Raw genomic sequence first — 25,174 nt, forward strand, 5'->3', positions numbered from 1 at the left:
GTAATTAAAAATTTATTCCTTACATTACGTTAATATCAAATTCTATTTTCGATAAGGCCTATCGATTGCTGCGCCTATCGACTGACTTAGGCCATCTCTAATAAACGCGCGTGTTTGGTGTTGTTTATGTACTTTTGATTTGGGTTTGTTTTTCCAAAATAATGAGTAAAAAATCCACACGCTCCAGCCAACCAAAGCCTGATCCTGATGTCGCCGCAAAGACAACTACAGTCTCTACTCTGAAGAAAATCCTGTTTGTCTCGAAACCTCTTCTAGAACTGGAAGATGCTGGCTCTGGTCGCTTGTGCCTCGAACGTTTTCATCACCCAGGCAAAGGGCAATCGGCCTTGTTTATAACCCATCCAAATGGCCAGATTATGGAATTACTGGAATATTCCGAACCCAGAAGGAGTTGGTTAATCAACAATGAAGTATGCTCCAATGGCAAAATCTATATGACCATGCCCTTCGATCCCACACTTCTGGCAGTTCATCATTTGAGAAAGCACTGTGACCAGAGTAAGTTGTCCCTGGCCCTTTGGACTGACCCACCTAATTACACTTTCTTTAATCTTCAGAAGCCATATCTCTGGACTCTATAGCCGTGGAGGATCCATCAACTACACGCCTACTCACAAAATTTGTGCCCAGCCAGGGTCTGAAATGCATTGCCGATGTCAAGGTCTCGGCAGACTTAACATTTTACAAATACAATGCCGAACGCACCATGGCCTGGCTGGCCTTGAAGACCCGCCAGGTGCAGGCCGTGCTCAAGGCCAAACAAATCCATTGCGGACAGAATGCAGCTCAATCGCAAAATTTTGTGCGCAGCGAGAAATTGCAAGTGGAGAACAACTCCAATGATGTGGACTACCTGCGAATGGCTTGTGATATTGTGGGACGCTACCTGGACATCGATCTGCATGAGATGTTAACCCACTATCTGGACATACCCAAAGAGATCCAAGCTCTGGCAGAGGAGAAAAACGCAACACAAAAACGCAAATCCCAGCAAGGACAAGCTGGTGGCGCCCAAAGCAAGAAGATCAAATTAAATGCCGAGTCCGAACAGGACCAAAGCACAGAGCTAAAGAAGAGTGGTCTGATTGACAGTGATAGCGGTGGCTCACCGCCCACTCCCAAAGCGCCGACACCCCTCAAAGAGCACTCCATGACGGCCAAAGAGAAGGCTCTGGCCAAAGGGGCCAGAGGCAGCAAGAGTATAACATCATTTTTCAAAGTCAAATAGAAATCAAATCTATAAAATTTAGTTTTTGTTTTTAATTAACATTTATGTGTGTAGGTTAAGTAATGATTTTTTCTCTTTTTTTTTAAATTCAGCATATTAAACGATTTTTAATGTAAAAAACAAACAAACCTGATAAAGAATTCTCTGTTCAATGTTCAAATCAAAATGTTTACCATAAAACTGATTTTTGGGTAATTTCAAATAGATCATTTGATATTCATTAACTTTTTACCATACCTTTCACCCAGCTGTACACCCGGATTAGACCCTGAAATTCTTTCATTGTTAATTACTCAATTGTTTTAATGCTATGTCAAATCAAGATTGAGTTCAGGTTCTTGATTTAACCTTGAATTAGGTATTTCAGCCATGACTATATATGTATATAAAATGTTCGTTTCTCGAACTCTCTTTAAAAAACAAAAGGATGTAATTTGCAATTCAAAACAATTTCTATATATTGTCTCTAATCAGGAATCAAGTAAATGTATTTCAGTTTATATAGTTATAGTTAGTTTTTGTTTATTTTATTTATTTATAGTATAGATTCCTCATTATGTCAAAGGGAAATCAATGTTAACTTTTCTTTATTCACTTTTCAGACTAAAAATTCTTCTTAATTCTTAAACAGAATTCCTTCATACATACATATCTACGATTACAATATATTGTACAAGGTAAAAATGGTTGTGGCGGGGGCGGGGGTTTCACTTATTTATATCACACACAATGGACACACAACACACATTCACACCAGTTCAAAAAAAAAAAAAAAAAAAGAATAAACCCAATTAGTATGACAAATTTGTTAATTGTTTTAATGTGGCTAAAAAATTACGCTAAAGCAGTAAAAGCAAAAAATGAAATCAAAAAGAAAATTAACTCAATTCAGTTTGTTCGACCAACAAAATTTGGAGAGGAAGATCCATATCGGATTGTTTGGCCATTAAAAAGTTTAACAATTTTAAACGTTAAATATATTATGTATATTATTGCACTTAAGAAAGAAGCTAGCAGGAGTGAGTGAGCGAGAAAGAAACTAGAACTGGAATAACCACTAAACGGAAGTATTACGACAGATATAAAAATATATATAAAAAGAATTAAGTAACATACAAAAATTGATCAAATACATACATATATGTATATGCATATGTAAATAATGAAGTACATGGAACAAAGTCTTTATGGCTGCATAGTAGCACACATTTGTGACTAAAAACCAGAAGATGGACTGAGAATCTCTTGCATATCCGACTCTACTCTCTACTGTCTTTCTCCATTGCGTTTTGATTCCATCCATTGATTTCACAATTACTTCTCTTCCCCCATAGAAGAAGAAGATTTTCTGGGCTATTGATCCTTCTTTTTCGTCTGAGTGTTGCTGAGATTAAGGCTATCGCTTCGTCGTCTAAAGGCAGACGGCAATCGATCCAAGAGAGCCCACAGTATACTGCCAGGCAGTCGCTGATGCCGATTGATGAGTTCCTCAATGGCGGTGGCTACCTAAAAGACAAACACACACAAACAGACAGAGAGAGAGAGAGAAGATTTGATCAATAATTTGACTCAGACTCATTTGGCTTAGACTCACCTTCACTTGCAGATCCTGCGGCGACAGGCTCTCATCGTAGGCAATGGGCGCACCCAAATAGGTGCGAAATTTAACTGGGAATCCACCATAGATGGGATACACCGGTATACGGACTTTATTGTACAAACGCATAAAGAATGTACGAAATATGCCCACCTGACGGAAACCTTCACGCAAATTTTGCGTAAAGCAGGGTATTATTGGCACTTTGGCCTCCAGGGCCACTTTGGCGAAACCCACACGATTCCGCCACAATAGCTCATAATAGTGATCGCCGAATTGCGCCTCGTAGACACCGCCCGGCGATATGGCCAACAGATTGCCATCACGCAATATGCTGACACATGACTGCACTGTGCCGGGACTGACATGAAATGCCTCCGAGATGGTGCCCCAGCCGGGTAATTTGAATAGGAAACGATCACCGATCGTGTAAATTAAGCGCTCCCGCTGCAACAACATCCTCGAATTCAGATAGTACATGTCAATGGGGATCGCTCCATGGTAATAGACAATCAAGGCGGGTCCCTCCTGTGGTATATTCTCCAGACCGATCACCTCATAGCCATGATAAATCCGAGCATGTGCGTCCCAAATGGCGGCCACAATTTTACGGCCCACTTGCCAGAAATTTCGATCCGATTGCACGGCTCGCATAATAACTTGCCTAGGATTGAAAGTTGATTGATTGAAATTTGTGGGTTTAAGAAGTTAATTTAACAACAAAATAGACAAAGAAGAAGAAAGAAGTTGAATCTTAAACTCCCTTTTCCACCAATCTTCTGTTTTGGGAGCTTTATTATATAGTAATCCGATCTTTATGAAATTTGGCACGAACACTTGAATGTAAAATTAATATACAAATACCAAGTTTAACAAAAATATGCAAAATAATAATATGAAACTAAACCCATCATTTAAAATGTTATTGTTATTATTGAGTCACTCAATACGAAGTTTCCAACAGATTCCTATACTAATTTTAAATTATTTTCTAAATTGTTTCAATTTACAATCATATTGAATAGGATTCGTATGAATTCCATTTAAAGGTGGTAAGATAGAAATGTCATAAGAGTCGATATCGTCCTTCCACCTTATCATCTTAAATGTTTTCAGGTTTCTTGTTCTTTTCTTGATTTGAATGATTGAATAGCAATCCATTTCCAATTGAAAGATAAAAAGACTTTCACAGTTTTCTGTTTACTGTTCTGTTGATGGAAATGATTATAATTCGCAATGATTAGTGTGTGTTGTTGCCCTTTGTTATCAGTCTCGTTGCTCTTTTTGGTAAGAGAATAAGACCATTCGAGAGTAAGAACTATGAAAACACCTTGTGATTGGTGTGTTTGGTGTGTTGTGTGTGAACTCATTGATTTATTTCAAACACTGATAACACCTGTCATGGGCATTGGCATTGGCATTGGCATTGTCATTGCCATGGCCATTGCCAAACTAAATTTAAATACAATTATCAATTTTGCAATTAATTAGAGGCGTCAGAGAGACAACAGAAACTGCATGCCATGGCAACTCAATGGAATAGAAATTGTACGCTCAGCTGATAATATTTTTGGAAATTGCACGCACCATTGACCAAATCAAATTTTTCTATAATTTCTTTACAAAATTTTTGATAAAAAGTTTTCCGTTTTGAAGTACTCAAAGAAGCAAAGCAAGGATTCCCAAGTATTCGCATATTCCGAATCTTAATTTCAATAAGCTGTCATTTAGTAAATTTTTACTTTCAAGTTGGAATGATTTATTTCAAAATGTAGCTATTACCTCTTGAAATTTTGATGAATCTTTAATTCTCGCCTGATTCTGTCGTTTCGAAAAGGTTTTTTTATGATCAGGAGAAGGCGGAATGACATAAAAGATGGAAACAAAATTAATTTAAGTGTAATTTTTAATGGTTCTATAATTCCTGTGATTACTTTTATGACAAATTGGGTCTGATGGCGTTGATGGCGTCGTTTTGTCCATGAACTGATACGCAGCTATTAGTAAGCGCTTAGTAAACCTTTCTCCCTCTACCCTCCACTCCTCGCCAGCTCATGGTCTGCCCATGAGGGCTTTTGCTTATCAGAATAACAAATAACAGCAGAAATATCAGAAATTTGTACATATATATGTGTATATAGGTCAGACATACCCTGCAATAATTCGATAAACTAAATTGAAGAAAAAATTCTAAATAGATAAAGAAATCAGCATGACATAGATATACCCAATATACTGGTATATATGTATTTACAGGGTACATATATAGGGTGTACATACATACATATATTGATCGAGCAATGACTGTGAATTGAAGTGCTTATCGGGCAAGAAGTGAAATAAAATTGAGAAACAAAACAAAAGCTTTCTACTATCGAAGGCCACGACATTTTAGCTGGAAATGTATTTACTAAATATGTGTTCAATCTCTCTTTGTGTGTGTGTGTGTGTTTTATATAATTGCAAATTGTTCACCGACCTTTTGACCATAATTCATTTAGAATCAATGAGAATTGTCTAATGATACATCGAATGTATCTAGTAGGGTAGCTACTTGGTCTAGTGGCCATCACTAGAGAAATGTTTATCCACTTTTAAGTTAATTAGCATGGTAGAACCGGTTCGTTAGAGAGTTGGAAGTAACAACAAAAAAAAAAAGTTAATAACTAAAAGGGTTAAAAATGGTCAAAAAGATAAACCGACATTTGTATAAATATATACCTTTACTTATGTATACATATTATATTTATATATATATGTATATATTTTCAAAATGCAAAGTCAGCCAAGTAAAAGTTGCCTCAAAACACAGAGACAGAGAGAGGGACAGAGGAAGATCATTTGCTTAACTGTTGGTCAAAAACAGGAGCGAAACAGTTAACCAAAGGCCCCCTTTTGAAAACTAGATAAATTTATTATATTTATCAAAGATCAATCCAATGTATATCAGAGTTCTTTTCGAATCAGTTTGGAATCTTGAACTTGTCCATGTTACCAACTGATTTTTGTTTTAGCCCCAATACTTTGAAACACTGTGACTTCGCTCCTGTTGCAAGCCATAACCACGACTTCGAGAGTTTAAAAAAAACGAAATGGTGGAAAATGTTTGGTACTTTGGGTACTTTAGGGCCCAAATTCTGCGCAATCAGCATGAAGTTTTCAGTTCGATTGCCTGGTCGAGAGTTTTTCACATTTACACACACAAACACACAAAGTTACAAATGTACACGTCGTTAGTACAAATTTTTTTTTTTTTGTTGGTATTGCTTTTCCAGTTCATTGACCAAAATAAGTTTGAAAACATTTCCACTTGGAAAACATGTCAAATGAACTTTGCATTTGATTTGAAAAACAAACAGGATACATTTTTGAGGATTTTCCTTCAGCAATTTGAGAGAATTGTTGATTAATAACTAAGATTAGAAAGAGGTTTATGTACTTCTAAATTCTGAATTCTTTCTTTTCGTATTTTTTTAATTAGATTCTCTAGGATTTGCGATTCTTATATGAAACTTGGGTCCTGAATGAGACCACTTTAAAGATAATATTATCTAATAAGATCAGGTTGGATTTTGAATAGGACCACTTTAATTTGAACATCTTTTCAACATAGATATTTTTATAATTTCAGCTTTAAGTTCAGGATTACTTTAAACTTTCCTAACTATCTTATTCAATGGACATTATAAATATTCAACCGGCATTTGCTACTTGGTAAATGTTTGTTTATTGACAAATATTATCTACTAAAATTCTTATTGGAAGCAGATAAGGGAAAGTTAACTAGTTTCGATAACTTGTTGTCTCCTATAACTTTGTGTGTACATAAGTGTTAATTAGTAAGTAGATAATAATATTACAGATTGGTTTTTTGTTATTACCTGTGCAATTTGTAGATGAAGAGCACCAAGAATGATATGTAAATGAGTGCAACAAAGACCAAAGGCAGCAGGAATGTGACAATCAGCGGCGTTAGAAAGCGATATAGCCATAGTGAATAATCCAGATCGATGTACGATGCTAATGCCGATATTATATTATATATATAAACACGTATTTAGAGTTATATATAAAAATAAAACACACACATACATTGGAAAATATCGAAAAAGGTAAACCAAATTGTTTTTAAATAAAAAGAATAAGAAGAGGAAAAAGGAATAAACTTTACTCAAGAGATTTGAAATTGTTAAAATATTTTTAATATTACTCACACAAAATGGTCTGGGGATTTTTATAAAATTGGTTAGGAATTCCATTTTTGGTTTCAAATATAAACAATATTTTATATATATTTTTTTTTAAACAATTTATTTGATTTATGTTTATTATTGAGGTTTCATTTGTTGTTGTTTTTGTTGGCCCAATTTTCACTTTTGCCGCTTTCTTTCCGTTTGCCTTTCTTTCGCATTCGTTCGTCTTTTGTTGCTGCAGCTGTTGTTGGTGTTGTTATTTTGTTTATTGTAATATTTTATCTACGTAAATATGCATATATATATACATATATAGCGCATTTGTTCGCTACGTTCTTAATTAAACCGCTTTGTTATTGTTTCTTCACTTCTCTCTCACATTATTGTTCACATTTTCCTGCTTCATTTGTTAAATGCACTTTGTAATTGTTGCTGATGTTGTCTCATCATTTTAGTTGCTAACATAATAAACATTTTTTAATTAAAAAAAAAAAAAATAAAAAGAAAACTTCCGATGCACTTTGCATGTCTTTCAGCTGCTTGTTAGAACTTCGGCCACATTGTGTGTGAGTGTGTGTGCTTGCGGTCTTTGCGTGTCTGTGTGCTTTCAATTTGTTGCTCGAACACTTTATGTTAATAATACTAGATTCTGTTGTGTTTTTGTTGCTTTCGATTGTATTTATTTATTTTCCTTTTGGTTGGTATTTCTGGTGTTGGTTAACTGTTTGAAAATCGCTTCGTAACGTGACGTGAAGTACGGCTTAACGTTCCATAGCACAAGCAATACAATCGTTAATCGATAATTATTTGCACACTTGACAACACTGAATTTTAAAAAAGTACCTACAAATTCGATATATCAATATCGATATATCGCCATCGGTATCAAAAATAAAAAGGAAACGAAATACGCAAAACACAAGTAAATGACATTATTTTTTGCATGGCAAAACACATATAACGGTGATTTCTGCAAACCCAAGTGTAAGAGAAAATTGCTGTAGCTTTTTTCAAAGCAAAAAATATTAAGGCAAATACTGCCCTAAAAACCATAACAAAAACAATACATATGTTTCATACCTGTATGTGTGTGTGTGTTAATTAAATATACATTTCATGTGAACGTGTATTTGTGTTTTTGTATAGCCTGTCAAAAGGCAAAGTACACATCAGCTAAAAGCTGTCTTCCACCTTGAAGAATGTCGCCTCACTCCCCCAATCCCCTCCCTGCCCACACACTCACACATTCCCAAAGCCCCATCACTTCATCACTACCACCTGCTGACCGCTCCCCCTCCCCTCACACACTACACCAAAACCTTTGCCCCTCCAAAAACGGCACCTGATATTACCGGAATAACAATATAAACATCACGCGTTTCAACGTTCTTGTTGTCTAATGATTAGCGTATTAAAAAAAGTATTTTTCATGATATGCACAAAACATACAAATGTTTATCTAATTCCAAAACTGAATTGTATGTACATATGTATGTGCATGTGTGTGTATGTGCTCCACCCCATCACATCCCCTCAACACACACACACACACACACATTGGAATATAGCCTTCACTTTGCCCTACACTTAAATCCAAACTTTAAAGTAATTTGGCCTAGTGTCGAAAGTTGCATATCGAATACTGTTAATTAGCAGAAACGAGAACGAATTCAAGAAACCAGAAAAACAAAAACAAGAAAAAATTCCAAACAGTGTGTCACAAGAGTATGCTTACGAAATATTCTCTATCTATCTATTTTTCCATCGTTCATTTGATTAATCCATTGCACTAAAGATAAACTGCATAATTGCCTGATTATTCTACATTAATTATAATTAATCCAAGCAAGAGATAAGCAAAAAAGTAACAAAAAAAAAAACATAAACATGGTATACACAAGGGCGTAGCCAGGATCTTTGTCTTTTTGTGAATGAAGCGGGGAGGGGTCAGTTCAGTGGAAAACCCCTTGCCATGCACATGGATTAGGGTGGAACTTAACAGCAAGCTTGAAAAATGTCCAATCAGCTGTTGGCATATAATTCTCAAGACATCATCAGTTTTTACGCACTTGTAATTCCCAACTGGTTGAGGCTTGGCGGAAGAAAAAAAAAAACAAAATCAGCTGAGGTTCGAATGAAAAGATAACAAAACATTTTGAAAACAAGTTTATTAGCTTTGGATTGTTCACTTAAGTTTAATATTAATTCAAATTTTAATCAGATCGAGTTAGTTATATATATCATCATAAGTAGATGATCTATTTACATTTGAAAAATAAATCAAAAGGCTTGAATTGACATTCATTTTCTTTCTTGATTTTGGTTATATATTTCCGATATTATCAGATATTAAAATTTTTGGAACAAACATTATGATTGCTTTTTAAGGTGAGTCCCACAAATGCAGCCAATCCTAAGATGGAATATTGATTGATTGATTGATTCGCTTTGTTTTGGTTGGGTAGAAAGTATTTTCTGTACTTGTAGGTTTTCACCACCCACCCCCGCATCATGTAGGGCCCAATTTCGCCCATTAGTTTCAGCCGCATTTGTTCCCACGATGGCCATATTGAGAACAAACAGCAATGTACTATACTTTATACTAAGAAATTGCATTTTCTATATTATTTGCAGTGTGACGTGGCTTAGAGGAACTGCAAAACGAAACGAGAACTAACCAAACGTAAAGGAACAACACGGATTATATATTTTGTCTTATAGAGATTTAATGATGGAGGAGCTACAATTGCCTAGCACGTCGAGGGCGGCTGCCAATAGAGTTGGCAGCGGTGTTAATCCCATGGTGGACACTCAAAATATTGGCTGGGCCAAAATTGAAACTGAACCGGAACAGACTTTACGTCAACGTGCAACAGGCAAGGGAACGGCAACAGAAACAACTACTAAAGAAATGCCAAATGTTGGATCATCGACTACCAGTACATCATATTCCTTCACAGGCAGTGCCCTGGCTAGCGGTAATATTGCCGATCTGAATGAATCACCAATAACCAATGGCGAATTAGCATCATCATCATCAGCAGCAGCAGCAGCAGGAATAACATCATCATCAGCAGCATCAACATCAACATCTACAGCATCCGGATCAGCGACGACTGATGAAAAGGATAAAGAACAAGAGGAGTCTCTATATGAGTGCAATATTTGTCTGGATACAGCAAAAGATGCAGTGGTCAGCATGTGTGGCCATCTATTTTGTTGGCCCTGTCTCCATCAATGGCTATTAACGCGACCAAATCGGAAATTATGCCCCGTTTGCAAGGCAGCCGTCGATAAGGATAAAGTCATACCGCTCTATGGACGGAATAGTACACGCCAAGAGGATCCAAGGTAAGTTATAATACAGATATGTACATATAAATCTCGTTTGGAAATCATTTTATTGTTTTCCAACTATTTCAATAGAAACAAAGTACCACCGCGACCAGCTGGTCAACGTACAGAGCCAGAAGCAGCGACTGGTTTTCCTGGTTTTGGTTTCGGTGATGGCTTCCACATGTCCTTTGGAATTGGTGCCTTTCCATTCGGTTTCTTTACATCCTCGTTAAATTTTGAAGCTCGTCAAGTTGGCGGTAAGTTTAACTCCAACTGATGCCATCTCTTTCTTATTCATAATATTCACATTCCCTCTCGCTCAGCTAACAATCGTGGACACACTCAGAATGAAGACGAACAGGCCCTGTCCCGACTGTTTCTCTATTTGGCCTTCTTGTGCATTGGATGGCTGCTCTTTGCATAGCCAGAGTCCTAAACAACAACAACAACAACAACAATCGCAGCAATCGTTATTCAATCAATTTAGGCAATCCCAAACAAGGACAACGACGACTAGCGATGATGATGACGACGAAAACGCGTGAAAAGTAGCAACAATTAGCACACAGTATCCTCCGGCGATAAAAAAAGATATGAAAATTCCAGCAGTCATTACCATAACAGAAAGTAAAAATCAAAAAATAGAAAGTATACACAGGCACACACACACGCACACTCAGCCACCCATTTACACACAAACACACACACATAGAGAGAGAAAAAAAATCGTCGGTGAGGATATGTAGGAGTACACGGTTTCCCGTTGTGATTAGCTAAAAAAAGAAGAAACTTTGCGTTTCATGACGTCGTCTTTCGTTTTCAATTGTACATTTAAAATGTCATATTTAATTTAATTCTATTCGTGTTCTTTAGCCAGAGGTGTGTGATGTGTGTGTGTAGTGTGTGGGTAGTGTGCATGAGTGTGTGTGTGTGTGTCTATATAAGAATTGAGAACTCTCTCCAGATGAATTAATGCTGATAAGGCCAAACTAATCTAAATCCTTTCTATATATTCTTGGGAAAGTCTATCATTATATCTACCTATCTATATATTCACACACATAAGAACACACACTCACACCCACACCCACACCCACACACACACACACACGCACACGCACGCATACATATTTGTATGTATATGAGAAAATTGTAAAAAGGAAATGAAAATACGAAACAAAAGACAAAATCACACACCAGGCAGGCCACACATATTTGAGTTAGATTGCCTATATTGTAATTGATCAATCCGTGTTCTCTCTTAAATTTATTTTTTTTTTGTTTCTTATATTTCTTTATTTTGTTTTAAATTTTATTCATATTTTATTGATTTACTCATAATCTCTGTTTTGTGTGTGTGTATTATTTAAAAAGTCATTCAAAAACGTCTCTTGTGTTTTTTAAATGTTTATAAATATATGAATGAATAAAATATAAAAAGTGAATTAAACATAAATCCAGCAAAAATTGTTGTTCAATCCAACAGGATCTATGGTAAATGTATTTGGACGTAATAACTAAAGATTTGATCTGAAAATGAAGTCAAAAACAAAACCAGACTTAATATTTTTTTTGATAATTCTTATCATTATCACAAAATCCACTGGAACTAGAAATTCTGTCCTCTGTTTTCTGTTCTGTTTGAGGAGTTTGGCCCCCTTATGTATGCAATAGAAATGGTTTCAACCGGCTTTTGGTGGTATTTTTTACTTGCAGGTAAATCCAACTCTATTATTACGTATACGCAATGTATTTTTAAGCTGTTTGATTAAGTTTTAAATCGTTAACCCATGACTCTTTTTTTTATAGTAGATTTGATGCCGTTTTTTTTTTTTGTTGTTTTTTAATATATTAAAATTTTTATTAATGCATTTCAGTGTAAAAATTAAAATGACACATTTTTCCTTACGCAAAATTTCACATGTTTCTTCCAACTTTCTACTACTATAACTTCCTGTTTTTATCGCTCAACCCTTTTTGTTTTTTTTTTCGTTTGTTGTTGTTGTTGTAATGACAAGTATATATGTATGTATATATAAAACAAAATACAATATACGAGGGGCTAAATAGATGAGCAATTGATTCTGATTCTGAAATCACTTGAAAATCAAAATCCATTGCAGACCAAAGAACCCAATACATATATATACATATACATATATATATATATGTATATCAATTACAATTAGAATCGTTTTGTGTATAAATTTAATTGCAATTTTATTGTTTCCAGTTTATTATCTAATTTTATTTGCATTTCGCTTTTTACTGCTGTTTTGTTGTTGCATTCCTTTAAGCACTTTTTGTTTTTTGTGTTTATTTTTATGATTTTGTTGTTTTGTTTTTTCTTTTTGTGTGTTATCCTGCGATCAATTACATGTGTGTATACAATTTAGCGGAAACTTTCCCTTCCTTTGCTTTGCTTTGACATCATTTCTTTCTCTCTTTCTTTCTTTCCTTTGCCTTACGAAACAAAATATTAAGTGTAAATGTTAAAATATATATTTAAATTTTCTAAAAGCCAAAATGTAATTTAAAAGATAACTTAACTTGCTGTTTGTTTTTGTTTTAAAAATAATATTGGGGGATTGCTGGCATTTTAAACATAATTTCTTAATCCTCCTTTTTTGTTGTTTTTTGCACATTTTTTTAGCCTAGTGAAGTGATCGAACGATCAACTGCTACCTTATTTCATATATGTATAAATAAAAACCCATTTAATACGCACACATACTTATGCATGAAGTCTAGAAGAAGAAGAAGAAGTTTTCCCCAAAGTTTTCTTTTTACCTTAGAACCCCAAAATTTATCCCCTCTCCCCCTACCCCAAAAAAATTGTGACTCAAATCTGATTTGATGGCAATTTTCAACAGGAACTTACATATGTATGTGTGTGTGTGTGTGTGTGTGTGTGTGAAAAGTTGTGTGTATTCTATATAGCTCTCGAATAGCAAAAACAAAAATAAGAATTATTAAAAACTAAATTTCTTACTGCATGTGTGTGTGTGTGTGTTTATTTGAAATATATATTCATCAGATTCTTAAGAGAATTTTGAGATTTAGTAGCAAATTTTTACTTTACTTCAAGAGAGAGACGAACAGGAAACAAAGGAAGAGAATTATTTATAAATTTATATAGAACATCGGAAAGAACTCGATCTATTTTTAACCAATTCGTTAACCAGATTACAAAATCTGAAACTCTATATATACAATGAAGGAGAGAACTACTCTTCCCTTGCCCCTACCTGGCTACGCCCTTGTTTTGTGTTGAAATTTCCCGAAATTGCCTTTAATTTTATAAATAAATCTCTCCCTTAAAACTTTGCTTAATATGTTGTTAAAAAAAACTACTAAAGAAATTCAGAAAAATGTTTTGGCTTGGCATAAAACAAACAAATACAATTATAATAAAAAGTTTGGGGTTGAAATTAGAAAATGAATATCTTTCGATTTTTTCGATCATGATCGACAATTTGTTTTCCATACTTTATGGTTGTAATACTTTTGCTTCTCTGTGTTAGGCACTGTTTCCTTTTAGCTTTTCGGTTTCCTTTCGACTTTTTAAATCTTCTTTCATTTTTGTATTTATTTATTGGTTTGCTTTGTTAGTTAATGTATTTTGTATTGTTGTTGTTGTTGTTGTTTCTGTTGTTGTTGTTGGTTGATTGATTTGCTTTTCGCTTAGCTATTAGATTTGCTTTCGTTTCTGGGTTTTAAGTAATTTAAAGACCGCTTCTAGTAAAATATTTCCATGTATCCACATATATATATGTATATATATATATACATGTATGCATGTATATATTGTATTTTTTTTTTTTCGTTAAATTTATTATTGTTATTTGTTATACCCCAAAAAATTTGTTAGTTTATTGTTGTTGCTCTCGAGAAAAATGTACAATTTTTTTTTTTTTTTTTTTTTGCGTAAATCGATAATCGATTTTCGACTTTCTAGTTTTGTTTTACTTTCGTTTTTGTTGCGGTCCTTTCGTGTTTTCATTTCTCATATTTGTGTGTGTGTTTGTTTTCTTTACTTTTTGTTGTGTTTTTTTTTTGTTTTGTCTATTTTATTATTACATCATTATTATTATTACTAACAAAAAAATGCGTATTTGTTTTAGTCGTACAACAACGAAATACTTTACATTTATAAATATGTTAATTTTCTTCTTAATTTTTCATTTAGATCTTTATAAGTATGTGTGTATATGTATACATATATATATCTATTCGTGTAGATATATATGTGTATTTGTATTTAAGAGACTTAACATCTAAATATACATTTAATTTTATAATTTTAATTTATACATTTACAATACAAGTTCGTTTACTTTTTTTGTTTTTTTGTTTTTAATGTTTACTTTTTTTAAATTAATTTATGTTATTTTATTTTATTATAATTTATATTGTATTCTTCTTTCTTTTTTTTTTGTGTTTCAACTTTTCGAGCTAAGTGAAAGCAATTTTTTTTAGAACATTTTTTCCTCTTTAAATTTAAATCTAATTTTAATTGAAATTTAAATCAAATAGTTAATCATTTAAATAACGGTGGATCGTTCGATTCATGCTTTAATGAATTGCTTTACATACACACACACACACACAGAGAGAGAGAGATGCCAATACACACACACACACCAAATATGAATATGTATGTGGCAAGTGCGAAAGAGAGAAATAAATTTTAACAGATTTTTTCGGGCAAAATTTATGAAAATCAATTTAAACTATTTTCTGCCAAAACTATTAGTCTTCTTCTTTTACACACACACACACACACATACAAGTGTACTGATATATGTATGTACATACATTTCGAAAATTTTAAAATCCCTCCCCGTGTTTTCTAAAACTTATGTTAAAAAAAAACTTCTTCTTCTTCCTTTACTATGTTGTGTGTGTTTTTCCTTTTTTTTCGTTTTTCTTTCCTTTTTTCTTTTTAAATTAAAACTTAAGCAATTCTTTACATCATTTAAAAGCTATTTAACAAAAAAAAAAAAAAATTATAATAATATTATTATTATAATAATAAAATAATTAGTCATACATTGGGACACATAGCAAAAAAAAAAAAAAAAAAAAAATCTACTATGCATTTCCCTTGTGGCGTTATTGTTGTTGCTTCTTTTTCGATACTTGTTGTTTTTTTTTTTTCTATTTAAAATCAGCGCACACAAACAACAAAAATTCAATGTTGTGGGGGGAAAGAGGGAACAGTGGGGGACAGGGAAAAAGAGAAAAAACAAAATACAAAAACAAATTACACACAAAAAATATTTTTTAAGTAACTTTGAGATCATTTAAATGTATTTTTGATGTAAATGTATGTAAAGAATTCTTTTCCTTTTATGTTTCTTACTTAAATTTAGCATTTTAGTATAGGTTTAATTCTGTTTTAGTTTACAAAACATCCGCAAAGCAACATTTTCCACACTGAACGAAATTTTCGATTTCAAATTGAATGCAAAAACAAGCGAAAAGTGAGAGAAGAAACAAACAACAAGTGACCCAGACACACACACACACACACACGCACGCACACCCACGCAAACACACACATCGACGGAATTTTCACAAATATATATGTATGTATGTATGTATATCTATGTATGTATGTATATAGTATTGTCTTGAACAGATTACAAATCGTTTGCCCCGTTTACTTAATATATGTATTATCATCATTAATCAAAGGTCGTCTGCATTTGTTGTGTTTCTTGTTAGTTCTAGGTCACTTTCTTCTTGTTTATGCTAACTTATGATGAGTCCCTAGCCTCCGGGGGCCTTTCGCCAGCCGATGAATTGTTGGCACCAGCTACCACAGCGGCCATGGCAGCGGCAGCAGCCACGTTCACCTGCCTCAACATGCGTAACTCTCGATCAGAATCGATATCATCTGCTGCTGCTGCTGCTGCTACCTCTGCAGCTGTTATGGTTGATGATCCAGTGTCTGCTATTGCTCCTGATCCTGGTCCTGCTACAGCTCCTGTTGTTATTGTATCGTGTTCACGGCCGCCGCTTAAATTAAGTGCTGAACTTTCATTAGTATACTCTTTGAGAAACTGTTCGTATGTGGTAAGTTGTTGCTGTTGATCAGTGGCAGCAGCATTGCTATAGGGCGGTGGTGGTGGACGTTCCTCATAGGAGACAAGATGTGTTTGTGGCTGCAGTTGATAGCTTTGCTCTGTAGCAGTTTGAGCATAGAGCACTTCATCCACTTGCAGGGCTGTCATTGAGGCTAATCCCTGAGGTGATGTTGGCGATTGTTTGATAATGGCCACGGCGGCGGCTGCTGCTGATGCTCCTGCTCCTCCTCCTCCTCCTCCCCCTGATCTATCGATTTGTGTGATTTCTTCAGTGTTGGTGGTTCTAGTATTAATGCTGATGTTTGTATTACTATTGTTGTTGTTGGTGGTGTTGTTATTATTATTATTGTTGTTGTTGTTGCTGCTGCTATTATTATTATTATTATTATTGCTGCTGTTGCTGTATTCGCTGATTTGTGCATTGGTGGGGTTTGCGGACAGATGATTGGGCGCTGCTTCATGCAGCTCATGCTATTCCTTTATAAGGCGATAGATATGATGCGTGGTACCACTATTCTGGGCCGCCACCTCGAACACATACGCTATGCATAGCAGTGTCTCTTCCGTTTCACGCGCTCGCATTACCTATAAGAGAAATGGCTCATAAGTATATCTCTAAAATAGATTATGTCATTGTACTCACTTGCAATATTGTAAAATTCTCAAGTACACTGTTCATCATATAGCGTTCAGGTAAATTCTTTAGCTTTTGTATGAAATTAATCATATATTCGCACATAGGTGAACGCTGTATGCGATATACATAGCGATTGTTCTCTAAACGTGAATATTCACTTTCCACTTTCTCCACCACCTGTTTGCCAAAGGAGCAAACGATTGTCGAGCAGACAAGTTCAATATTCTCATTGCTTTCATATCTAGGATGAGAAATTCAATTTGTTGTAAAGCCATCGAAGCCAATTTGAAATGAGTTTCACTTACTGGCTGGTTACACCATAGAAATCCCCCGTTTCGCTGCCAGTCGTTATATCTGTATTGAGATCCGCCCAACATTTAACCAAGTAGAATGCATTTTGCGGACCTTTTTCGTAGAGATCTTTGAGACCGCCGGATTTTTCCGGAAATTTATCGAATATCTGTCGTATATCAACTGTCTGCAAATCAAAAGAAATAAAAAAACTTATTTTCTTTTATATAGATGGATAGATATATAGATACATACCTCTAAAAGTGGATCGGAGAAGGATGGCTTGCCGCCCAATTGTACAAACAGGTGACGGTTATACTGAAATATAAACAAACGATGAGTGTGTGTTCAGTTTCAGGTTCAGGCTCAGAGCTTCTTACCATATCATCTCTTTGGATTTCCATGAATGCCGTGAACTCTAGCAAACGGAATTTGTGCGTGGCAATGGCCCTACCCTCCCATGGCAATTGTGCGGCCGGCAGACCAGCATCGATATCACCCGATACCGCTGTCGAGGGTTTCCCGGCTGGATATGGTGGCTGGGCGAACGGCTTAATGCTGTAATCATAGAAACTATTGTGGTCAATGCAAATGCGTATGTTTTCATTGATGTTCTAGAGGGATTTGTCAACTTACTCTTGCGACGTGCTCGGCTGTAATCCCGGTTGCCAAAATTGCTAAAACGAAGAAGAAGGCAAGTTAGTTTGTGGTTTCTCGAGTCTTTCTGTTTCAATTAGAATGATATTTTGTTGTTGTTACACAGGATGAGTTGATCAAATGGCTGGCGAGAGCTTTACTTGGCGAGTATTACATACAAAAGGATACAAAAATTTCGTAAACAAACTGTTGTTTGTACGTCAACTACCAAAACCCCACAAAAAAAAGTTTTCCTTTTAGAAAAAAATAAAAAAATTTTTTTTTTTTTAAATTAGGGAAAACATTTTTTTTTTTCTTTTTTTTTTCTGTTTTTTTTTTTTTTTAAATTATTTTAGTTGCATTTCAAAAAGCAAGGAGTCGATTTCAATGAGCAAGCGAGCGGTGGCTGAGCGCACTGGTGGCCATGTCTAAAAGGGTAATTTTTTCGGGGGGCAAGGAGGAGATTTTGAGTGTGGGTCGAGCAGGCGGGCGCTTGGTAGAGACACATACACATACAATATATGAGACAATTAAAATAACACACAGAGACACACACACATACACACACACGTACATATGAATACAGGATGACAAGCCCAGGTGGGTTGGTGGTAAGCCAAAGATTAAGACAGAGACATGGACCAAAAGAGATAGAGGATGAGAGAGCGAAAAGGAGAGAACGTACCGATGATTTTTAATGAAGTTAGAGCTCTTATCACACACACATAGAGAGAGAGAGAGAGAGCAGGAAGAGACAGTGAAAGAGAGTGGGAGGAAGAGGCAGAGATTGCTTTAGCTAGAAAAACAGAGAAGGAGAGAGAGCAAGAGAGATAGAGAGAGAGAGCCAACCAGTCAGCGAGCGAGCGAGCGAGCAAGAGGACAAGAGCGAGCGATCTAACTGATGATGTTTTTATGTAGTGTAGTGCGGTGTGGTGTAATGACTGCGTGGTTCAGTGGTTGAGTGGGTGATCACACACAAAACAAAACATATAACAAAAAAGACAAAAGACAATGCATATGGTGTGTGGATGAGCGATGCTTATGTACACAGTATCCCCAATTTGAGTCACACTATAGGTTATCGATAGCTACAGAACTGCAGGACTAATCGGTAAGCTAATAATCGGGGCTTTAGCTTAATTAAGGATGTACAAATTTATGGTAAACAGGATTAGATAGAGGGTCGCATGAGTTATCGATTCCATTTTGCAGAGCAATTATCGCTGTCGATTTTTGGTGTTATGATTTAGTATTTTTGCAGTGGAGTAGATGATGATGATTGATTGGCGGATAGACGATCAGTGGGTAAATTTAAAACATTAGCTTACGCCCGGATACAACGGTGGGTGGTGTAACGGCGGCGGTGGTGGTGGTGGTGGTGCTGCTGCTGGTGGTGCTGTTGCTGGAGCCAGTTGGACTGTAATCGGCGATGTTGAAGTGGAAGTCGATGTATCTGCTGCAGTTGAGCCACTGGCTTGTTGTTGTTGCTGTTGTTGGAGATGATAAACAGCTGCCACAGCTGCTGCATGGTGGTGATGATGATGGTGCGGATGCGGATGCAAATGTGGCGGTGGGTGTGGGTGTGAGAGTGGGTGGTGCGGCAAATTGTGATGGGAATGGGCGTGTCGTATTGGTGATGTTGTAGATGACAGCGATGTTGCTGCTGTCGGTGATGTCTCTGCAACGGATACACTTGCGGCTGCAGCAGCAGCGGCGGCGGCGGCTGCAGCTGCGGCGACAGCTACTACATCCACCTGTTGTTGTTGTTGTTGTTGATGATGATGATGAAGATGGGCAGGATGTGGTGGTGGTGGTAAATGCTTTGGATGATGGTGAGACTGTTGCTGCTGTTGTTGTTGCTGATGTTGCTGCTGCTGCTGTTGTTGTTGCTGTTGTTGGTGGTGGTGGTGGAAATGGTGGGGATGGTGTTGTTGGTGGTGCTGCTGCAGTTGCTGGTGATGTTGGTGGTGCTGCTGCTGCTGCTGATGATGATGGTGGTGGTGGTGGTGGTGATGATGGGCACCCACCGCTGATAATGCCGATGCAGCCAACGCCAAATTATTTGCCGCCTGAGCGGAGACAATCTGTGAACTGGTCATGGTGCTCATTGCCTGCAGTGCCTGCTCTTTCTCGTTAAGTAAATGCAAGGAGACACCGTTCGGTTCCTGGAATAAAGTTGTTTAAGGGACACGAAAGGACACGAATGTTTTGTGGGCTGGTGTTTTTCTTTGTTGTATTTAGTGTGTCATGGATAAGCTTATCTCTAATGATCTAGAGTCCTGCTAGAATATCTCAAGAAAGCTTAAGAAGGAGAGAGAGAATGGGGGCGAGAGACAGAGAGAAAGAAACGAGCCCCCCAACTTGCAACTCTGACCAAAATCTTCCTGCCTTGCTTTTCATGCTCTATAAGAATCGCCATTTTTAGTTAGAAACTCCTCAGTTATAATTGTGTCTTCATTACCATAGATTCTTATGTGTATATTCAAGATCCAAAGGTCAAGAAACTCTCATATTAGACATTTGACAATGTAGAAGGCGGAGGGAGGTGTTTTTTTTTTTTTTTTAGGGGGTTCGCGTGATGATAGATGATGAAAATTCAACTTACGACTTTGATTTTCGCTTGGATTTCACGCAGTTTCCGTCGGGCTAGCACTTGGATGTGAGAACTGACTTGTTTACGGGTTCTCGTCTTACCCGTACGCAGTTTGATGTAGCGTGCAATTAGCTCATTTCGGCCTGAAAGAACAATAAAAACACAAAGAAATCAATTAGTCCTTGTAATTCTCAACTTGTTTAAGCGTCTTATGTAGAGTATGATAGATAAACGAAAAGTTCTTCAAAGACACTTTCTTAAATGAAATTAAATGAATTTTGTAATTATTCTTATTACGAAGAATTCTATTTAATAGAATAGATTTGTTTGTTGATATTAAATATTTGCATTGCCGCGACTATTTAAAGCATTAAAGCATTCGGCTTTGAATTTATGCAAGTAATTGTAATTCGCTGGAAATTTTCTTCAATTGTGTTAAAATTTAATCTCTAGGGTTTTATCACGACGACGACAATTTCACGTGCAAGGCAAATGTTAGCCTTGCCATCGACCCATCTTTGACTCATCCCTGGTGTCATGCCATACCAAGCCAGCTCTCCCTCCCCCTTGCTGCTTCACCCCTTCCCCATCCGCTTTCTATCCTTTCAATTCCATGGCCTTAAGTTTGCCTTCGCCATTATCAGCCACGGGGCATCCTTTTTGTATCTGTGTGTTTGTGTGTGTCTAGATGGGTGTGTGTGTGTGTGTGCTTTTGTATATTGTACGTACGTTTATGCGTTCACTAATTACATTCTTGGCATAGTTTCAGTTCTAACCGAATAAAATATTTTCAGCGACTCAAATCCCCAGCCAAACAGAGAGACGGAGAGACAAACAGATGGACGGACAGCCAGAGAGACAGACGGACCGACGGACACGCATATTGCTAAAGCTCAACCACCCGGTAACTCCACCCTCTAATTGAAGTTAAATGGAGATGGAAGCGTAGATGGATATAGGATATGGCAGAGTAAAACCCAAAAAGACGCCTTATAAATACATACAGAAAGATAGAGAGAAAGTGAGAGAGATAGAGAGAGAGAAAGATAGCGTGACATAAAAGAAATAGAAGACGTTGAGATAAATTGCATACTTTTGAATTCAAAATTTATGTGTACCTGGAAAACTTCATTGCAGACACATTGTAAATTGAATTAAAACCAAAATATTAGTGCTAGATCGTTATATCATTATAATCCAAACATATCTGTTAGTTGAAAACTCTTTCTCATTACAAGTCCCCTAAATGAAACGAAAATGCATTTCGCCTTTCACTTGAATGTCAAACAAAACTCAAATGAATAAAATTTATGGCAATTTCTTCAAACATAATGCATATTACATAATTTCGAATCGTATCGAAAATGCAATTCAACTGACCACAAAATCCATATATATTGACCTCAAGTTCAATCTTCAATTGAAGGTGCAACTTAATTGAACATGAATACGAATGTATATATGTACATATATAGTTCAGCACAACATTCAGATATCATAAAAATCAAAGAATATGAAAACATTATAAAAGCAGACAGTAGCATATGTACAAATACATATGTATCTAGATTCTCACACACACAGACAACTGCATAGACATAAATGTATAAACGGGGTGCGTCAAAGGTTAATCAGTCAATTAAGGCGTCAAGTTTTATCGTCATATATTTCACTTGAGATGTTAAACGAGAGATCAAACTTAGAGAGACAAGAGAGAAGAGCAGACTCTCTTTGAGTTTCAAACTATCACTAGGAAACTTGACCAAAAACCATCTCTACATGTAATGTAATTTTCCATAGATATATCTGATATTTCAATTGATTTATATAACCTTTGCTGTGCCTAGGTTATGATAATCTTTGTCCCGTTGCATGTAAACTGGCTTAAGAATCTATAAATCAGCCACCCACCATCATTAGCCAAAAGTTTCATTATCATCTTCTATCATCATAATCGTGGGGCATATTTGTGGTGGCCAACAGCAGCAGCAAGTTGTAGGCCACAAATTTCACAGCCCCCGAATACGTATAGTTGGAGCCGCCGCCCCTCCTCCTCCTCCCCATGGTCGCTCACCATGTCCGACCCGCTGTGTGGACTTTGTGTCATGTGTCATAATAACGGGTAGCCGCCAGTTTGTTCTCCGCCCGCCCCTTTGGGCCAACGCTATCGATGCCGCGGCTGACTATGTAAATATTTGAAGAGTTAACAACCAGACAATGGTTATATTTTTCACACATAACACCATCGACTCGACTCCACACACACACACAGACACACACACATGCAACCGACCACCAACCAGCTATTTTTCGTGGCCAATATCCTGCTTTTAGTGGTCCTGCCGCCTCCTTTTAGTCAGTCTTTTGTGTTATTCTGCAGATAGTTTTTGTGTGATTTTTATTTTGAATTTTTTGGTGCAGGGTTTTCATTTTTTCAGAGAGTGAACTTTCACTGGCCCAAAGAATGTTTATTGATCAAAACATTTCAACAAGCTTAACCAAAAAGATGCAAAAATTGTTCAATATTTAAATGATTTGGGTCACCATCCAACCAACCAACCAACGAACCAACCAACCAAACAAAGAACAAGAAAAAAACAATCAAGAATTGTCCTTCCACTCCTGTGACTTTCTGTCCAGTTGGTCGTTCGGTGTCGATGTCAAAAACAAAAAAGAATCCTAAAAACTAGGTAGAACCATGAAAAAAGTGAAAATTAATTACTTGCTGGAAACCCAAGCATGCAAACATGGGCTTAGTCAGAGAGGCCAAACGAGGGCCTTAATATTACTCTCTTTGAGGTCACAAGATGGAAGCCAATGCGAACCCTTTGAATGTGACATAAGTTCTTTTGACTTTTGTGCCTTTTGATTTTTGTGCCGTGATGACTAAGAAGACTAAGAAATGTTTGTTCAAGTTGTTAATTGCGAAAATAATGTTATGCAGCCTTTGCACCCCCCCTCTTAGATAAGAAGCTGACACCGACTACGCCCTGTTGCTATATGCATGCAACAACATAATAGACGAGAACACGGACATGGATACGGACACGGACACGGACATGGCTATGGACATGACTATGGACACGGGCCAGACCACCCAAAAAGGAAGAGGGGACCAAAAAATTGAAAGAGGGGCTCAATCTAGCTAGAATTTGGAGTCCTTGCCTGTGGACTAACTTTTGTGTATAACTGTGTGTGTGTGTGTGTCCGTACGGGTTGGGCTGGCTGAATGGATGATTCTCACCAGCATAAAATGAAAACAATATCCCCTTGGGACATAAATTACAAAAACTTGTTGTTTATGCGTGTGCTGTAGACATCTCAAATAAAGCACGCAGGACCAAGGCAGACGACAACAACAACAACACGTCGTATGATGACAATAAGAGAAGCAAAACGGTGACCCACCTTTAAAGAGGCACGTATGCATGTACCCAGGTAGGTAGGTTGGTAGGTTGGTTGGCAGGTTGGGCTAGGGCTAGGTAGGTGCAAAATGTATAAACGTGACTTTGGCAATGCGAAATTCCCTATATGTAAATCCATTATCTCACTGTGCTGCCTATTTACAAAATGGAATTTCAATAATCTCAAAGACTGAACTTAAAAGCGTAGACATTCAACATTGAGCAAGGACTATCCAATCGAAGAGGATTAACAGTCCCCTATATATTAAACTAATTCCTAGTTATGTCTTCATTTTCTAATTTACCTATCAACATTTCAAAAATTGTGTTTCTTTTGGTAATTCATTCTTGAAATATCCTTTAAAAGTCTCAAAATTACATTTGACTTGAAACTGTCTCCTTCGTATGGTTTCTTTTTAACAAGAACAGGCAAAACATCGATACATCAATCTCAACTATTGCTTATATCGATTTTAATTGAAATACATTTTCAAAAGGTTTTGACTTTTGTGGAATTGTTGAAATGTTTCTTCTATTAGCAAAGCTCCTTAAAAGGCAATTGAGAAATGACATTCTCCTGAAGTTACTGAATCCAAAGATCACACCATCAATCGATTCGAAGCGATCAACTCAAAATCACATAGAACTCATGGAACTAAAATGTTGTCTGCAAAAGTCTTGGCAGCTAAGCCCTTATCTTGCCCAAAGGCAGCTGCTTGTTTTGGCTCTTCGAGAATGGTGTTGGTTAATAGATCATAAAAACTATAAAAACAAAATCAGTTCAATTTAGCTCTTTCTTCTTATGATTCCTTTCAAGCTAATGTTAATGTCTCTTACTCTAAATCGTCGTAGTCTTGGTTCTCCAATCAAAGATGTGTCTCTAGCTAAATGTAAAACAATTCGTGCTTTGTAATTTGTTCTTTACCTAGACCCACAAAAAACCGAAAAAGAAAAAGAAGATTATCTACTTTTATTTTGCTGTTTGACTCTTTTTTACTTCATGAAACACAAGTGTCAAGAAAAAACTCAAGGAAAGACGAAGACGAAGCATAACAGAAGGTAGACCAAAACATTTGGCAATGTAATTCCAGGATTTTTTGGGTGCGGCATGGCAAAGGATGATGATGATGATGATGAACAGCAAGG

At 36.3% G+C, this 25,174-nt stretch overlaps 4 protein-coding genes across 14 annotated transcripts in view; 2 read left to right on the forward strand and 2 right to left on the reverse strand.

Annotated features, from left to right (window-relative positions):
• The first annotated feature begins 102 nt into the window (after window positions 1-102).
• Window positions 103-1,378, forward strand: LOC137586671 (ribonuclease H2 subunit B). The gene is made up of 2 exons (XM_068302791.1): window positions 103-519; window positions 579-1,378. The coding sequence occupies exons 1-2, from the start codon at window positions 162-164 to the stop codon at window positions 1,247-1,249; spliced, it is 1,029 nt and encodes a 342-aa protein (XP_068158892.1). The 5' UTR covers window positions 103-161; the 3' UTR covers window positions 1,250-1,378.
• Window positions 1,379-1,739: 361 nt separating this feature from the next.
• LOC137587366 (DGAT1/2-independent enzyme synthesizing storage lipids) lies at window positions 1,740-6,860 on the reverse strand. The gene is made up of 3 exons (XM_068303735.1): window positions 6,728-6,860; window positions 2,844-3,510; window positions 1,740-2,755 (listed from the first exon to the last, which is right to left on the reverse strand). Exons 2-3 carry the CDS (start codon window positions 3,498-3,500, stop codon window positions 2,603-2,605), a joined length of 810 nt encoding a protein of 269 aa, XP_068159836.1. The 5' UTR covers window positions 3,501-3,510; window positions 6,728-6,860; the 3' UTR covers window positions 1,740-2,602.
• A 1,005-nt stretch (window positions 6,861-7,865) lies between these two features.
• Window positions 7,866-11,831, forward strand: LOC137587373 (E3 ubiquitin-protein ligase RNF185-like). Of its 3 annotated transcripts, none has more exons than XM_068303756.1 (4): window positions 7,866-8,023; window positions 9,674-10,390; window positions 10,466-10,632; window positions 10,699-11,831. In XM_068303756.1, exons 2-4 carry the CDS (start codon window positions 9,768-9,770, stop codon window positions 10,797-10,799), a joined length of 891 nt encoding a protein of 296 aa, XP_068159857.1. In that variant the 5' UTR covers window positions 7,866-8,023; window positions 9,674-9,767; the 3' UTR covers window positions 10,800-11,831. The 3 variants fall into 3 exon arrangements, with proteins under 3 accessions (XP_068159857.1, XP_068159858.1, XP_068159859.1); XM_068303757.1 differs by having other exon boundaries at window positions 7,881-7,961; XM_068303758.1 differs by lacking the exon at window positions 7,866-8,023 and adding an exon at window positions 9,322-9,427.
• A 2,049-nt stretch (window positions 11,832-13,880) lies between these two features.
• The window catches only part of sd (TEA domain transcription factor 1 homolog scalloped), a 53,423-nt gene continuing 42,129 nt past the window's right edge, over window positions 13,881-25,174 (reverse strand). For 6 of the 9 annotated variants that reach the window (XM_068303764.1, XM_068303759.1, XM_068303760.1 and 3 more), the window contains 8 exons: window positions 20,637-20,767; window positions 19,360-20,196; window positions 18,032-18,072; window positions 17,776-17,968; window positions 17,651-17,713; window positions 17,410-17,582; window positions 17,111-17,345; window positions 13,881-17,052 (listed from right to left, as the gene is read on the reverse strand). In XM_068303764.1, the coding sequence (XP_068159865.1) occupies window positions 16,939-17,052; window positions 17,111-17,345; window positions 17,410-17,582; window positions 17,651-17,713; window positions 17,776-17,968; window positions 18,032-18,072; window positions 19,360-20,196; window positions 20,637-20,767 (1,787 nt within the window). In that variant the 3' untranslated portion in view covers window positions 13,881-16,938. The remainder of the gene's footprint in view (window positions 17,053-17,110; window positions 17,346-17,409; window positions 17,583-17,650; window positions 17,714-17,775; window positions 17,969-18,031; window positions 18,073-19,359; window positions 20,197-20,636; window positions 20,768-25,174) is intronic. The other 3 variants (XM_068303763.1, XM_068303767.1, XM_068303766.1) reach the window with 3 other exon arrangements.

This window comes from Drosophila tropicalis, unplaced genomic scaffold (assembly GCF_018151085.1).
Source record: "Drosophila tropicalis isolate 14030-0801.00 unplaced genomic scaffold, ASM1815108v1 contig_158, whole genome shotgun sequence".
Lineage (NCBI taxonomy): Eukaryota > Metazoa > Arthropoda > Insecta > Diptera > Drosophilidae > Drosophila > Drosophila tropicalis.